The sequence below is a fragment of the Salmo salar genome, unplaced genomic scaffold (assembly GCF_905237065.1).
Source record: "Salmo salar unplaced genomic scaffold, Ssal_v3.1, whole genome shotgun sequence".
Taxonomy (NCBI): Eukaryota; Metazoa; Chordata; class Actinopteri; order Salmoniformes; family Salmonidae; genus Salmo; species Salmo salar.
This window is the reverse complement of record NW_025548981.1, coordinates 1-14,994: the sequence shown is the minus strand read 5'-3', so window position 1 is coordinate 14,994 and position 14,994 is coordinate 1. Positions and strand designations below refer to the sequence as shown.

The window sequence follows — 14,994 nt, the reverse complement described above, 5'->3', positions numbered from 1 at the left end:
GCTCATGAGGCATGTGTTATATTCTTCAAGAATCAATGGCTATAAATAAATAATGTAAAAAGTCTAAATATGGATGTAGCTATTGCATATTTCCGCTTTAACACCACACATCAGTTCAACAACTGCAGAGTTTGTGCCTCTGTATTTAAGACAGTACTTACTAGTGTTAATCAGGGAACGGTTTCTCAAAACCATCTTATGGCTAAATTCACCGTTAGAACCATTGGACGCCTTAAGATGCGTTTGGGAAACCGGGCCCAGATGTCCAGTTTCCTCCTCTATCGATGTAACAGTCATCTCCCCCTCTTCCTCTTTCACTCCATAAACTGCATCCTCCTCTTCTTTTACTGTAACATCCTCCTCCTCTTTCACTCTGAACGCGACTTCCTCTTCTTTCACTGAAACGTCTTTCTCTTCTTCTTTCACAGTTACAGCCTCACCCTCTACTTGTTTTTGTATTGAAACAGCCTCCTCTTCCTTCTCCTCTTTCACGAAAACGTTCAGCCACAGTCCCTCTTTCTCCGTCCAGCAGACCTCTTCTTTAGCAGGAGGAGAGTAGCTTGGTGAGCTCATGGTCGGGGATGTTAGCTAAGCTAATGCTAACTTAACCAGCCCGCTAGCTGATCAATAACAAAAACACCGTAAATATGAAATTAAAACGGATAACTAACTAGACGACAGAAGTGGGTTTAAAACACAGTGGCTAATATACACTAAAGCATCTAAAGAGCTTTATTGTTCGGCTATTTTGTCTAGCAAGCTACCGAGGTGGCTGAATAACTGTTGTTGCTGTTGAAAGAAGCGTTCCGTCCACTAGATTATACGTCACACCAACAGCATTACCTTAAATTCCCAGACCGCCATCTGCTGACTGGAGTGGGTAACGCAGTAGAGTAAAATGTCTATTTTATTTTCAGACAAGTTTGATTGTAGGAAGATTTTTTTACTCACCAGTGTAACAACACAGTGTGGTTAAAGACTTAGTAAGCTAGTTGTAGTCACGATCTGGTTCCCTATAAGGACAAACAGTTATGTTTTTTGCGTTATTACAAATGTATTGTAATGAAACAGCAGGGAGCAGGTCTCGAACCCTCGACCTTCAAGCCCGAAGTCCAGCGCGCTATCGACTGTGCCGCAAAAGCTCGAACGGCAGAGTCAATATCCGTGCTTATAAACCCAGGGTCGTTACAGTATTAACTTATTTAGGGAAATCTTCTAAACTACCCACAATGCACTATTTTCCAACGTCATATGTATTATCAACTCTATGCTACCGGGTTTGTATGCCAGTGTAACGGTGTAATGAAGTTACATTTAAAACATTTATTTAACCTTTATTTAACAAGGCAAACCAGCTAAGGACAAATTCTTATTTACAATAACGGACCCGTGTCTGTAGTTTTGATCCCGGGTCTGTAGTGATGCCTCTACCACTGAGATGCAGGACCTTAGACTGCTGCTCGTGTGTTTACATTACATTCAGTGATAAAGGTATGGGATTCTGGGTAATCCACAGCAGATTTATGGAGAATTTGAAAATTGGGTGGTCCTGGGATAGAAATGTATAAAGTTGACATTAGATCATAAAATCCACCTTTTAAATCATAAATTAGCAATTTATGTTTTAGTAACTTCTGTTGTTGGTTTGGCCCCTCTTTATATGTTATTTGCCGAATCTCAGTTTTCCATGTGGGTTTTATGCTGAAGTTCCCTCTATCAAGTTGGTAGCAAACTGGAAAATGCATCTTCTTTAGGAGTGCTATTTATATCCTGTCACTACTGATCATTCATCCACACTGCATCTTCTTTAGGAGTGCTATTTATATCCTGATCATTCATCCACACTGCATCTTCTTTAGGAGTGCTATTTATATCCTGATCATTCATCCACACTGCATCTTCTTTAGGAATGCTATTTATATCCTGATCATTCATCCACACTGCATCTTCTTTAGGAGTGCTATTTATATCCTGTCGACTACTGATCATTCATCCACACTGCATCTTCTTTAGGAATGCTATTTATATCCTGATCATTCATCCACACTGCATCTTCTATAGGAGTGCTATTTATATCCTGATCATTCATCCACACTGCATCTTCTTTAGGAGTGCTATTTATATCCTGATCATTCATCCACACTGCATCTTCTTTAGGAGTGCTATTTATATCCTGATCATTCATCCACACTGCATCTTCTTTAGGAGAGCTATTTATATCCTGATCATTCATCCACACTGCATCTTCTTTAGGAGAGCTATTTATATCCTGATCATTCATCCACACTGCATCTTCTTTAGGAGTGCTATTTATATCCTGATCATTCATCCACACTGCATCTTCTTTAGGAGTGCTATTTATATCCTGATCATTCATCCACACTGCATCTTCTTTAGGAGTGCTATTTATATCCTGATCAATCATCCACACTGCATCTTCTTTAGGAGTGCTATTTATATCCTGTCGACTACTGATCATTCATCCACACTGCATCTTCTTTAGGAGTGCTATTTATATCCTGATCATTCATCCTCACTGCATCTTCTTTAGGAGTGCTATTTATATCCTGTCGACTACTGATCATTCATCCACACTGTGTGTCTCATCAATGCAGGTAATTTATGACATGTATAAAGTATGTGTTTTATAAACTCATGAACACCAGCCAGTTTATCAGCCCGGTTCTGTTAGTTTAGGTGGATTATACTTCTTCACCACCAGAGGGGGACATTGAGTAATATTTCAGGTTAATTTGATATATTTTGATACTAAAATGGATGACAGTTTATTCTGATGTTGTGAATATGAGATTACACATGGAAACTATGTATTTATTTTATTATAGTAAATTAGAAATTAGTAGGAATTGTTAAATCCACTATATGATCACAATAACTTTGACAGACATCTTGATTGTTTTTGTTAGTATATTATAGGGCAGATTTATGGAGAATTGCTATGGGAGTGCTATTTATATCCCGTCACTACTGATCATTCATCCACACTGTGTGTATCCCATCATTGCAGCTTTGGAAATAAATGAACTATCCATCCATTGCTCCTTCCTGTGTAATAATGACATAAAGGCTATGCTGCTACGGTGTGGGATGTCATCTATAATAATGACATAAAGGCTATGCTGCTACGGTGTGGGATGTCATCTATAATAATGACATAAAGGCTATGCTGCTACGGTGTGGGATGTCATCTATAATAATGACATAAAGGCTATGCTGCTACGGTGTGGGATGTCATCTATAATAATGACATAAAGGCTATTCTGCTACGGTGTGGGATACCATCTATAATAATGACATAAAGGCTATGCTGCTACGGTGTGGGATACCATCTATAATAATGACATAAAGGCTATGCTGCTACGGTGTGGGATGTCATCTATAATAATGACATAAAGGCTATGCTGCTACGGTGTGGGATACCATCTATAATAATGACATAAAGGCTGTGCTGCTACGGTGTGGGATACCATCTATAATAATGACATAAAGGCTATGCTGCTACGGTGTGGGATACCATCTATAATAATGACATAAAGGCTATGCTGCTACGGTGTGGGATGTCATCTATAATAATGACATAAAGGCTATGCTGCTACGGTGTGGGATGTCATCTATAATAATGACATAAAGGCTTTGCTGCTACGGTGTGGGATGTCATCTATAATAATGACATAAAGGCTATGCTGCTACGGTGTGGGATACCATCTATAATAATGACATAAAGGCTATGCTGCTACGGTGTGGGATACCATCTATAATAATGACATAAAGGCTATGCTGCTACGGTGTGGGATGTCATCTATAATAATGACATAAAGGCTATGCTGCTACGGTGTGGGATACCATCTATAATAATGACATAAAGGCTATGCTGCTACGGTGTGGGACGTCATCTATATTAATGACATAAAGGCTATGCTGCTACGGTGTGGGATACCATCTATAATAATGACATAAAGGCTATGCTGCTACGGTGTGGGATACCATCTATAATAATGACATAAAGGCTATGCTGCTACGGTGTGGGATACCATCTATAATAATGACATAAAGGCTATGCTGCTACGGTGTGGGATACCATCTATAATAATGACATAAAGGCTATGCTGCTACGGTGTGGGATACCATCTATAATAATGACATAAAGGCTATGCTGCTACGGTGTGGGATACCATCTATAATAATGACATAAAGGCTATGCTGCTACGGTGTGGGATGTCATCTATAATAATGACATAAAGGCTATGCTGCTACGGTGTGGGATACCATCTATAATAATGACATAAAGGCTATGCTGCTACGGTGTGGGATACCATCTATAATAATGACATAAAGGTTATGCTGCTACGGTGTGTCATCTATAATAATGACATAAAGGCTATGCTGCTACGGTGTGGGATACCATCTATAATAATGACATAAAGGCTATGCTGCTACGGTGTGGGATACCATCTATAATAATGACATAAAGGCTATGCTGCTACGGTGTGGGATACCATCTATAATAATGACATAAAGGCTATGCTGCTACGGTGTGGGATACCATCTATAATAATGACATAAAGGCTGTGCTGCTACGGTGTGGGATACCATCTATAATAATGACATAAAGGCTATGCTGCTACGGTGTGGGATACCATCTATAATAATGACATAAAGGCTATGCTGCTACGGTGTGGGATACCATCTATAATAATGACATAAAGGCTATGCTGCTACGGTGTGGGATGTCATCTATAATAATGACATAAAGGCTGTGCTGCTACGGTGTGGGATACCATCTATAACATTTTGTTACTGTTTAAATCCTAGGTTATCCCTATAAAATAGCCACACATCTATCAACCAATCTGCAGTTCATACAATAACAAAGCTGTCATTCCACCACTAGTTTGGTTATAAAGATGATGATGCGGCTGGAGAAATGTAACTACTCTCAAATGCATAGACGGACCTGCGGATGCAAGGACTGACCATCCATGATATCAACAATATAGTTTTAACCATGTTGAGTGTTTACAGTGTTTGTTTATCATTTACATTGTTTCTAAACATTGGAGTAAAAAAAGCTTATTTGGGGTTCTGATGGGGTACAACAGTTGAACTAAGCTCATGAGACATGTGTTATATTCTTCAACAATCAATGGCTATAAATTAATAATTTAAAAGTCACAATATGGATGTAGCTATTTCATATTTCCCCTTTAACACCAAACTTCAGTTCAACAACTGCAGAGTTTGTGCCTCTGTATTTAAGACAGTACTTACTAGTGTTAATCAGGGCCCGTTCATCGTTAGAACCATTGGATGCCTTAACATGCCTTTGGGAAATCGAGCCCAGATATCCAGTTTCATCCTCGTCTTCCTCCAATGTGACAGTCATCTCCCCCTCCTCCTCTTTCACTCCAAAAACTGCATCCTCCTCTTTCTCTTCCTCTTCTTTAACAGTAACATCCTCCTCCTCTTTCACTCTGAACGAATCTTCCTCTTCTTTAACTGAAACGTCTTTCTCTTCTTCTTTCACTGTAACAGCCTCACCCTTTACTTGTTTTTGTATTGTGACATCCTATTCCTCCTCTTTCACGACAACGTTAAGCCACAGACCCTCTTTCTCCGTCCAGCAGACCTCCTCTTCTTTAGCAGGAGGAGAGTAGCTTAGTGAACGCATGGTCGGGGATGTTAGCTAGTTAGGCTAATGCTAACTTAACCAGCCCGCTAGCTGACCAATAACAACAACACCGTAAATATGAAATTAAATCGGATAAGTAACTAGACGACAGAAGTGGTTTTAAAACACAGTGGCTAATATATGTAGTAGAGTTAAAATGGTTATTCCAGCAAACTTCAAATTATTAGAATAGTACACAACGCAGAACAGAACAATCAGGTTGAGGGTCAGTGGCCAAAAGCCCGCGAACAGGAATGTTCCAAGTTCAGACAGAAGGGGGGAGTCAGATCGCCAGGAACTTTACTTTTGGTTTCTAATTTTAATTGTTGCGCTACTGGTGATGCCTGTTGATGTTAGATAGGCAGCTACAGTAGCTGAATGATGTTAACATCTTCAGGTTTTGTTTCATTAAATGTATTTTATTTTATCTGGGTGCTTACGTCACCTACTAACACCCTGGTACTACCCATAGATCCCGCTCTCCTCAGTCTGAGAAAACACTGAGAGAGAAAGGTACGGGTTGCAGATTACTCCTTTGTAGAAGTCCGTAACGTGAAATAAATAAACGTCCCAAGGTTAATGCTGTAGATATTGTTATAAGGGGATGTGAGACTATCGAAACACGTAACTTTCAGAGTTTTATTGTTGTTATTAATATAGTTACAGAGTGCTAAAAGTGTTGCTAGCTAGTATGACTTTCTTTCTGTGATGCAGACGGCTAGCTGAGCTGCCGACTAGTGATGGTGTTGCATTATGGGGGATGTAGTTTTGCCCTCTAAGGCGATTTTATGTTGTAACTTGTTTGTGTTGCAGTGGTTTTGTACATGAGTTGTTGTATTTTGCTACTATCAACACTGAAAGCACCTAGCAATGTATTGGGGATGTGAGACAGGATATGTGTTTTACCTTTCTTCATGCTCCTGTGTAGAACAACTTGTCAGGTGGTGCATTGGAGACTGATGTGTTCCTGTCCTGTCTTTTCATAATACTATTGCAGGTATGGTTCTATTGTCTAAGAATTAAGATTATACATTCTTTGTATTAAGGACTGGTTATTATTTTATACTATACATTATGGCTTTATGTATGAGTGTGATTGTGAGAGTCTGAGAAAACACTGAGAGAGAAAGAACAACTTGTCAGGTGGTGCATTGGAGACTGATGTGTTCCTGTCCTGTCTTTTCATAATACTATTGCAGATCAACATAAAAGCCTAAAAGACAGCCGTGGTGTCGCTCTTCATTTCTTGGTTCTCCTGTGGTGCATAAGAAACCCGCTACAGATTGGTGCCGTGACCCGGATCAACAGATCAGCTGCAGCAGATCGCCGGGGGACCCCTAAACAGAACTGGATCGACATCACACGTTTAAAACATTTGAGGGCAAGGTGAACTTTGGACAATATGTTGCATATGCCTCAGTTGTGTGAGATTACAGAACAGGGGAGAGAAGACATATCAGGTGTTGGTGATAACAATGTACATGTTACTCCGGTTGGTGTTACTGTGAGAGGTTCACAAGGTATGGCCACTGGGGTGGGGCGGGGGGCTCAGTTGGCCAGTATGGGGGAACATAGTGCTAGAGCCAGTCCTCTTAGATACCCAGCAGTCGACACTAGAGTGCCAAGTGTCAGTAGTAGCCAACCAGAGCATGTTAGCAGTAGCCAACCAGGCAACGATGACAGTGAAGAGTCCCAGAAGGCCATAGGGGGTGAAAATGAGAACCGAACCCAATTGCAAGCCCTAGCAGAGTTAGTCAAACAACTGGGCAGTGAAATAGGTAATCAAGTTGCCGCTAGTCTAGCAGGGGCTGGTCCAAGCACTTCCCCTCCCCAACCAATAGTAGAAATACCTGATTGGTCAAAGGTCAACCTAATTCTGAAGTCAGACGTCAGAGAACCACCCCACTTCCGGGGTGATAGCACAGACCGGTGCACAGTGACTGAATGGCAAGAACTTATGCAAGCTTACTTGAAAAAGAAGGGATGCAGTATATCAGAACAGGGGCAAGAAATACAGGACAGACTAATGGGGCGGGCTAAAGACATAGTCAGAATTGGGCTCCGTGGAAACCCCCTTGTTAACATAAGCAGAGATCCTGAAGCCATATACAATATCTTGAGGCAGCACTTTGGAGAGGCAATCTCATCAACAATCCCATTAGGATACTTCTATGAAACCTTACCAAGACAGTCAGAGAGCTGCTTGGATTATTGGGTTAGACTGAACAAAGCAATTGACCTTGCCAATGAGTGCTTGCAAAGACAGGGAAAAAGAGTGGATGATCCAGGTCACGAGGTGACCATGATGTTTGTTAAGCACTGCCCTGATCCGGCACTGTATGCCGCTCTTAGGTGCAGGCCTATTGAAAATTGGACCGTTGGAGATTTGCAGGCAATGATTGACAGCCATCACCGAGACAAACAATCAGCCAGACACAGGGCGCAAAGTACTGCCAAGGTAGAAGTTGTGATGACCCCCGACGCTTGGTGTATGACTCAACAACAAGCAGTCGGTCAAAATAATTCAGCCACACCCACTAACAGCGATCAGGCTCCATTGAACAAAGTGATTTCTCTCCTGGAAAAGCTCCTGTCAACCCAGGAACAAAATCAAAGGAGAACTTCAGCCAGAACGCCACAAACTAATACTGCTGCTGGTCCCTGTAGAATTTGTAAGGCCTCAGACCATTCAACTCAGTCGCACTGCTTTAAGGAGGGGTTATGTTTCAAGTGTCACAGGACAGGCCACAGAGGCTTTGAATGTCCAGCAAGAAAACAAGTTGGAGAGGCAACCGCCGAGGCTCCCCCCTGGCCCCGCTTTAAACTAACATGCTCACACCAAGAGGGGGGGCGGTGTGGGCGAACATGTTACACCTCCACAGAACACTACAGATATAAGGACTGGAAACACAATGAAAACCGAGGTGATTTATCCAAAAATAGAGAGTAATGACAGTCTTTTCTATGTTCCAGTAATGGTGCAAGAAATTGTACAACTTCAAGCTCTGATAGATAGTGGGTCTATGACCTGCACGTTAAGTGAGTCAGCTGAAGACACACTTCTGAGATGTAATGTGATAAAACCAGAGTCTAGAAAGCCAACTCAAGTAGTTCTTGTAGGCTGTGGGGGCAACCAGGCACAGCCTAAGTATGAATATGACTTGAACATTGATCTTTTAGATTGCAAGATGGCAATATCTGTTTTAGTTGTACCTGGACAGACAGATGACATGATAGTTGGATCGAACGCCATAAAACACATAATGCAACAGGTTAAGAAAACAAAGTGGTATTGGGACAGCCTCTCCAAACCTGCCAAAGGAGATTCACATGGACTTTTACTCAGCATGCTAGCCAACGTGAACCGTTGGCACGGTGACAAAATACCAGACAAAGTGGGAACTGTAATGCTCAAGCAGAGTGTGACTCTCATGCCTCAACATGAACATTTGGTCTGGGGAAAACTGAAGGAAAAGGTACCGCTATCAGTCGGTAGTACTGTAGTCATAGAGGCTACTACAGCACGATCTGCACCAAGAAATGTCCTAGTAGGACGCACTGTATGTCCTTTGAGGGGTGACAAGTGGGTCCCCATGAAAGTGATCAACATGTTGGACCACCCTATTATTCTCCGCTGTAACACCAAGTTGGCCGATGTGCACCCATGCCTAGCCCTAGAAGACCTAGAGCTCTATGCCGGCCATGCTGAGAACCCCAGTAAGGTCCAGTCTGCCCTTCAGAATGTCACCCAAGCTGGGGAAGGATGTTCATTTGGTGGAAAAAGGGCAAAGAAAGAGTATCTACAAAAGTTGGAAGAGTTGGGCTTAAAAGAAGTTGACATAGAGTCCTGTGAAGTGTCTGACATGTGGAAAGGAAAACTAGTGGACCTTATTGCTCAGTATGAAGGCATCTTCTCCAGGGACCGACTTGACTGTGGAGAAGCGAAGAACGTCATCCACCGTATCCGACTCAAAGATGAAAAGCCTTTCCGGCTGCCGTACAGGAGGGTCTCTCCATCCGACTACCAGAAACTGAGACAGACGCTGGAGGAAATGGAGGAGCGGGGCATCATCCGAAAGTCCAGTAGTGAGTGGGCCTCCCCCTTGTCCTGGTTTGGAAGCCGTCAGGAGAGTTGAGAATTTGCACTGATTTCAGATGGTTGAACCAGAGGACAGAGAAAGATGCATACCCATTGCCCCATCAAGCCGATGCTCTCGCTGCTTTGGGGGGAACTGCTTCTTCAGTACTATGGATTTGACTTCGGGATTCTACAACATCCCCATACATGAAGATGACCGCAAGTACACAGCGTGCACAACACCCACGGGTTTATTTGAGTACAACAGAATGGCTCAGGGGTTATGTAACAGCCCAGCAACATTCGCCAGAATGATGACCTCGATCTTCGGCGACCAGAACTACTTGTCCCTCCTGTGCTACTTGGATGATCTCCTGGTTTTCGGGAAGACTGAGCAGGAAGCCCTGGACCGTCTCGAAATGGTGTTCTCCCGCCTTAAGGAACACAACCTGAAGCTAGCAAAAAAATATGTTACCTCCTCAGAAAATCTGTCAAGTTTTTAGGCCATATCGTCACGGCAGAGGGCATTGCAACCGACCCAGGAAAAGTGTCTGCAATCAACGACATCACAGCAGCTGACCTGATGGTCAGATCATTTCTTGGTATGGCAAACTATTATTCCCACTTCATTGCGAGTTTCTCAGGTTTAGCCAAACCACTGTTTCGTCTGATTGCAGGACAGAAAAGTAAGCGGAAAGGAGAAAAAGGAAAACCTCATGGCATGGCCCATAAACATCTGAAACCTGAAGACTGGACTTCTGAATGTGGGGAGGCGCTGGAGAAGCTAAAAGCTGCTGTCTCCCAAAAAGCCGTGCTGGCTCACCCAGACTTTAACAGACCATTTCTCCTATCAACAGATGCATCAATGGATGGCTTAGGTGCAGTACTTAGCCAGACATTTGAGGGTGAGAGTAGGCCCAGACCAGTAGCTTTTGCAAGCAAGACTCTGTCGAGGTCCCAGTCCCGTTACCCAGCACACAGATTAGAGTTCATCGCTCTTAAGTGGGCTGTGTGTGATAAGTTCACCCATTGGCTGAAGGGGAATAGATTCACAGTCCTAACAGATAACAACCCCTTGACATATATAATGACGAAACCAAAGCTAGATGCCTGTGAGCAGCGGTGGGTCTCTAAACTGGCCCCCTTCGACTTTGACTTGAAGTACATCCCCGGGCCCCAGAATGTCCCAGCAGACCTGCTTAGTCGACAGCCATTCGTTGGAGCTAGGAAGGCAAGTGAGTTCCCAGAGTATGTGACTTCAGAGTCCATCCAGGACGCATTCAAACTGTCAGTCAATATCCAAGGTGGTGAGATCCTGGCTCAAGTCTCTTCTGAAGGGGTGAAAGCAGTTTTGGAGTCCTGTCTGGAGTGGGATGCGAGTGTGCCAGTGCGCACATTCCAATTAGCCCAGTATTCTGCGAGCATCCCTCAGCATGAAGGGGGAGTGGCTACTCTTCCAGTCCTTTCTCCTGATGTGATACGGAGAAAACAGAAGGCGGATCAGGTGCTGGCCCGAGTGGCGTACTTTGTTGGGAGGAGGAGGAGACCTTCGCGGAGAGAGAGGGCTCATGAGACTGCCCAAGTGTTGAGAATGCTGAAGCATTGGGATAAACTCGAAATCAAGGATGAGATCCTCTACCGAAGATCTAAGGACAGAGTTGTCAAGAAGAGGTACCAGCTGGTGGTGCCAGACTCCCTTAAAAGCATCGTTCTGAGGGGAACCCATGATGAAGCCGGCCACCAAGGCCAGACTAGAACACTCCATTTGGTACGTCAAAGGTTCTTCTGGACTGGAATGGAAGGGGAAGTGAAGAAGTATGTCTCCTACTGTAAGCGCTGTGTGGTTGGCAAGACAATGGAGCCAGAGGCTAGGGCACCGTTGGAATCTATTCAGACCAGCACAGCGTTGGAACTGGTGTGCATAGACTTCTGGTCAGCAGAAGGAAGGGATGGAGAGAGCGTTGATGTACTCGTCATCACAGATCATTTTACGAAGCTGGCACATGCGTTCCCGAACCAGACAGCAAAGGTGGTTGCCCAGAAGTTATGGAACCAGTTCTTCTGTGTCTATGGGTTTCCCCAGCGGATACACTCTGACAAAGGAGCAAACTTTGAGAGTCACTTAATCGCAGAATTGCTACAAGTCTCAGGAGTCAAAAAGTCCCATACCACTCCATATCATCCTATGGGCAACGGTCAGACGGAAAGATTCAACCGCACGCTCGGAAACATGGTCCGATCATTGCCAGCGAGAGCAAAAGAAAGATGGCCCCAGATGATACAGACGCTCACCTTCTCGTACAACTGTACCACACACGAAACGACAGGATTCGCACCGTTCTTCCTAATGTTCGGCCGAATTCCACGGCTGCCAGTGGACATCATGTTTGGAAGTACCCTGAAAAACGAAGACGTGTTGACTCATGACGAGTATGTTGACTCGTTCCAAAAGGACCTGCGAGAGGCTGTCAGGATCGCTCAGGCCAACACCACTGAAGCTCAGAAAAAGCAAGCCAGGCAGTATAACAAGAGAGTGAAGGGTACTGCCCTGGAGATTGGGGACCGAGTTCTCTTGGCAAACCGAAAGGAAAGAGGAAAAGGTAAACTTGCCGACTTGTGGGATTCAACGGTCTATGTGATCACATGGAAAGACCCGTCTGTGCACATCTACAGAGTCGAAGATCCTACTACCAAGAAGAGTAAAGTAGTTCATCGAAACTTCATACTGCCAGTGAACTTCCTGCCGGTGGGACAGACAGACGAGATGTCCACAGTAGCCTCTACTGCTTCAGAGGAGGACATAAACGCAGACAGCGGTGACGAAAGACCGGTATTCGATGTGGATGAGGATTCAGAGGATCGAAGGACTGCTGTCTGGATTCTCGAGGGCCAGAACCCTGAGGGGCCCACGGAAGCTGAAGGTCAAAAATCTTCGGGACCGGAAGATGGCGTGAACATGAGAGAAGCTGCTCCTCAATGCCCAGCGAAGGACATGATCTCAGGACAAGCAGCTAAATCAAGCACAGGAAGCTCCTCAATGATGCCTGGTGATGATTCAAGTGATCCTTCTGAAGATGACACAAGTAGAGAAGCAACGTCAGTGAGCAGTCTAGATGGCATCAGCAGTAGAAGTTCATCAGTCAGCGGCTCTGTATGCATAAGATCTACTAAGAAGAGAATGAGTAACCAGAGAGAGGTAGAGCGCAGAAACAGCCAGACATCTGAGCTCACTGATACAGTCCTGAGACCAAGTGAAGGCACTTTGAGAACTCGAACTGGAAGAGTTGTGAAGCCTGTCAGAAGACTTTTAGAGTCAATGAGTCAAGTGATTGCTGAGCCGGACAAAAGAGAGCATCTAGCCGCCCTGATTCAAGCCTTATCAACTTTTGTTGAAGTGACAGTACCCCAGTGACACGGAAGCCAGAAGATAGATTAAGGAAATGAGAAATACTTTATTAGGGGGTCATAGGTTGTATGTATATGGGCATATTTCTACCTGGCAAAGTCTCTTTGCTGTCCTTCTGGACGACTCTTGGTCAAGGTTACCCCTGTGGAGGAAGAAGTCTTACCTTATGTCTTAAAGTTTGCTGAAATCAAGAAGGGGTGAGTGTAGTAGAGTTAAAATGGTTATTTCAGCAAACTTCAAATTATTAGAATAGTACACAACGCAGAACAGAACAATCAGGTTGAGGGTCAGTGGCCAAAAGCCCGCGAACAGGAATGTTCCAAGTTCAGACAGAAGGGGGAGTCAGATCGCCAGGAACTTTACTTTTGGTTTCTAATTTTAATTGTTGCGCTACTGGTGATGCCTGTTGATGTTAGGTAGGCAGCTACAGTAGCTGAATGATGTTAACATCTTCAGGTTTTGTTTCATTAAATGTATTTTATTTTATCTGGGTGCTTACGTCACCTACTAACACCCTGGTACTACCCATAGATCCCGCTCTCCTCAGTCTGAGAAAACACTGAGAGAGAAAGGTACGGGTTGCAGATTACTCCTTTGTAGAAGTCCGTAACGTGAAATAAATAAACGTCCCAAGGTTAATGCTGTAGATATTGTTATAAGGGGATGTGAGACTATCGAAACACGTAACTTTCAGAGTTTTATTGTTGTTATTAATATAGTTACAGAGTGCTAAAAGTGTTGCTAGCTAGTATGACTTTCTTTCTGTGATGCAGACGGCTAGCTGAGCTGCCGACTAGTGATGGTGTTGCATTATGGGGGATGTAGTTTTGCCCTCTAAGGCGATTTTATGTTGTAACTTGTTTGTGTTGCAGTGGTTTTGTACATGAGTTGTTGTATTTTGCTACTATCAACACTGAAAGCACCTAGCAATGTATTGGGGATGTGAGACAGGATATGTGTTTTACCTTTCTTCATGCTCCTGTGTAGAACAACTTGTCAGGTGGTGCATTGGAGACTGATGTGTTCCTGTCCTGTCTTTTCATAATACTATTGCAGGTATGGTTCTATTGTCTAAGAATTAAGATTATACATTCTTTGTATTAAGGACTGGTTATTATTTTATACTATACATTATGGCTTTATGTATGAGTGTGATTGTGAGAGTCTGAGAAAACACTGAGAGAGAAAGAACAACTTGTCAGGTGGTGCATTGGAGACTGATGTGTTCCTGTCCTGTCTTTTCATAATACTATTGCAGATCAACATAAAAGCCTAAAAGACAGCCGTGGTGTCGCTCTTCATTTCTTGGTTCTCCTGTGGTGCATAAGAAACCCGCTACATATACACTAAAGCGTCTAAAGAGCTTTATTGGTTCAGCTATTTTGTCTAGCAAGCTACCGAGGAGGCTGACGAACTGTTGCTGCTGTTGAAAGAAGCGTTCCGTCCACTAGATTATACGTCACACCAACAGCATCGCCTTAAAGCCCCACATGATGTATTGTTACTCCATGTAGGAGCAGTATAGACCTAGTCTGTTCATTATATACATCTACATGATGTATTGTTACACCATGTAGGAGCAGTATAGACCTAGTCTGTTCATTATGTACATCTACATGATGTATTGTTACACCATGTAGGAGCAGTATAGACCTCGTCTGTTCATTATATACATCTACATGATGTATTGTCACACCATGTAGGAGCAGTATAGTCCTAGTCTGTTCATTATATACATCTACATGATGTATTGTTACACCATGTAGGAGCAGTATAGACCTAGTCTGTTCATTATATACATCTACATGATGTATTGTTACT

General features: G+C 43.3%; 1 protein-coding gene across 1 annotated transcript; it reads left to right on the top strand.

The window, feature by feature from the left end:
• The first annotated feature begins 10,849 nt into the window (after positions 1 to 10,849).
• LOC123735049 (uncharacterized) lies at positions 10,850 to 14,195 on the top strand. Its single transcript, XM_045712943.1, has 2 exons — positions 10,850 to 13,370; positions 14,161 to 14,195. The coding sequence occupies exon 1, from the start codon at positions 10,855 to 10,857 to the stop codon at positions 13,177 to 13,179; it is 2,325 nt and encodes a 774-aa protein (XP_045568899.1). The 5' UTR covers positions 10,850 to 10,854; the 3' UTR covers positions 13,180 to 13,370; positions 14,161 to 14,195.
• Positions 14,196 to 14,994: the final 799 nt, after the last annotated feature.

Excerpts from the sequence above, each read along its gene's own strand:
- LOC123735049 (XM_045712943.1), top strand. The coding sequence starts at position 10,855 with ATGACGAAACCAAAGCTAGATGCCTGTGAGCAGCGGTGGGTCTCTAAA.